Source organism: Haemaphysalis longicornis, unplaced genomic scaffold (assembly GCF_048455015.1).
Source record: "Haemaphysalis longicornis isolate Haplotype H1 unplaced genomic scaffold, Haemaphysalis longicornis Haplotype H1 scaffold_7, whole genome shotgun sequence".
NCBI classification, from domain to species: Eukaryota; Metazoa; Arthropoda; class Arachnida; order Ixodida; family Ixodidae; genus Haemaphysalis; species Haemaphysalis longicornis.
In genome coordinates this window covers 180,989,930-180,991,903 of record NW_027526422.1, presented here as the reverse complement: position 1 = coordinate 180,991,903, position 1,974 = coordinate 180,989,930, and the positions used below count along the sequence as shown (strand labels likewise).

General features: G+C 48.9%; 1 protein-coding gene across 1 annotated transcript; it reads right to left on the bottom strand.

Moving 5' to 3' along the window:
* Positions 1-435: 435 nt before the first annotated feature.
* LOC144146702 (sulfotransferase 2A8-like) lies at positions 436-1,398 on the bottom strand. The gene has a single exon (XM_077678632.1). It carries the CDS (start codon positions 1,396-1,398, stop codon positions 436-438), a length of 963 nt encoding a protein of 320 aa, XP_077534758.1.
* Positions 1,399-1,974: the final 576 nt, after the last annotated feature.

The following is a 1,974-nucleotide window of genomic DNA, read 5'->3' as shown; positions in this document are numbered from 1 at the left end:
TGGCGAGAGAGTCATGGGCTCGAAACCGGGCGCCGCAGCATTAATGGCATTTTTTCTGGCGCTGCTAATTCCGTGACGGATATGACGTCGCTGAGATATTCGTGTACGCGGGCATAATTCACTTTCGCGTTAAAAAAATTCCGGCTCTGCACTGTGGAATGGTAGGCGTGGAAACCTCAGAATGATCTCCCAAGGCAATCTAAACTGATCGTCCTCCAAACAGCTAAATATTAGAAAAAGCCAGATAACTTAGCGCTCGAAGATTACGGTCAGGTCACCAGTGTAGTACCAACAAAAACTTTATTTTTACATGCCCGCTTGCCACCACTTTTTAGATGGAGCGCACCACGCAGCATCCCTTCAAGGAAAAATCGAAGTGGTCAACTTGCCTTAATGCCCACCGCCCAATTAACCGCACCTCAAAATTTTCAAGACTTAATCTTTCATGGAATCTGCAAGAGCTTCTTCACGTACGCCCTTCCAAAGATCCATAAATGCGGAATTCTTCTCTTCCTCCCGTATCTTGGCCTCCAGACGCCAAAGTTGTTCCGTAGAGAAGTACTTCTTCCAGCCTCCAACTTTGCCCTCCCGTATAGGGCAGTATTTCTTGTTGTCCCCCGTGTCTCCTTCCTTACAGGAAATGTCTACTCGGTGCATTGCGTCATCCCATTCCTCCTGGCTCGACCTCCCGTTGAGGTCCATCACAAGCACAGGTCTCATACTGTCCGCTGTGCACCTTTCCAGCAGCTTCTCCAGCAACCCTACGTCTTGCTCAAGCTCTCTTGCGTAGTTCTCGCCCAGGAAGCGGGCCAATCTCAAAACGGTTCCTCTGGTATCCGCTAGAAGCTCTTCGTATGTGATGAAGAACACGTTGGGCTCGTTTCTCAGGGCGTAGCCCAAGGCTACGTGATTGAAGTAGCTTCCTGTTACTCCACAGTCACCTTCAATGAAGGATTCGAAGAAATCGTCGAACGTTCCCTCTTCAAAGCGGTACCCGAGGAGGTTGGTCGTCATGTGAAAAAGAGATACGCAGACATCCCACGGGTTTCGAGCCAAGTACACGTACTTGCCTTCTTCGGTCATCGTTTCTTTTTGCGGCACCTGGTGCGTCTGAAATATTCGCACGGGCAGGTTTGGCGCCCATCGTTTGAAATCCACAATTCCGAGGTAGCGCATATCAGCTACGAACTCCTCGTAGCTGCGAACAGGTTCACCTCTCTTCAATATTAGCTGCATTATGTAGATGGCCCAGTGCGTCCCAGATTTCGGATATGACAGCTGAACAATGTCCCCTCTTTTGGCTCGGAACTTCAAGGCTTCTCTGAAGAGATCGGGGTCCAAATGCGGGTCAGCCGCAACACCGTCAATGAGCTGGCCTTCAGGCTTCCTCCTCGGCATGGTGAAGAGTGTTTGCCAAGCGTTTTACCTGTAAAAAATACCCATGGGCTTGCGTTAGATTTTTCAGACCACTATTTCTTGCGTTTCCGCTTGGATGCGCTAAGAGCTCTGCAGCTAGTTTTTATATCAAGATTCTCTTGAACAGACTACCCCGAACACTGACATCAGTTTGTGGTCTCTGCTCTGGCCTGGGGGTGGTATCTGTGCAACTTGTTTAAAGCTCACCCATGTGGGAGATAAACCTGGGTAGAAAAACATGTGATGAAAGAATTTCTAGTACCCAATCGCTTGTATCACTTTCCAGACAAACCTGGGGCAATAATTTCGAGCAAGCAAAGTAAACGAGTTGCCGCAATTGCAACGCCTCGTAAGGAAAGCAGAGGAGTTGGCGCACTTGTTGCAACGTAAAGTGTGACTGCTGTGGCTCCTATATGCCGTGTGTGCGTGTACGCGTCTGTCTGCATCTTGAATATCTCGGGTCACTAGCCCCGCCCGAAACCGTTCTCCAAGACTTGCACTATATTCACAGATTTGCAACAAGACTTTCATTTGGACGCCGACACTTCGTATAAAATA

Coding starts and splice junctions, on each gene's coding strand:
- LOC144146702 (XM_077678632.1), bottom strand. CDS start 1,398: ATGCCGAGGAGGAAGCCTGAAGGCCAGCTCATTGACGGTGTTGCGGCT.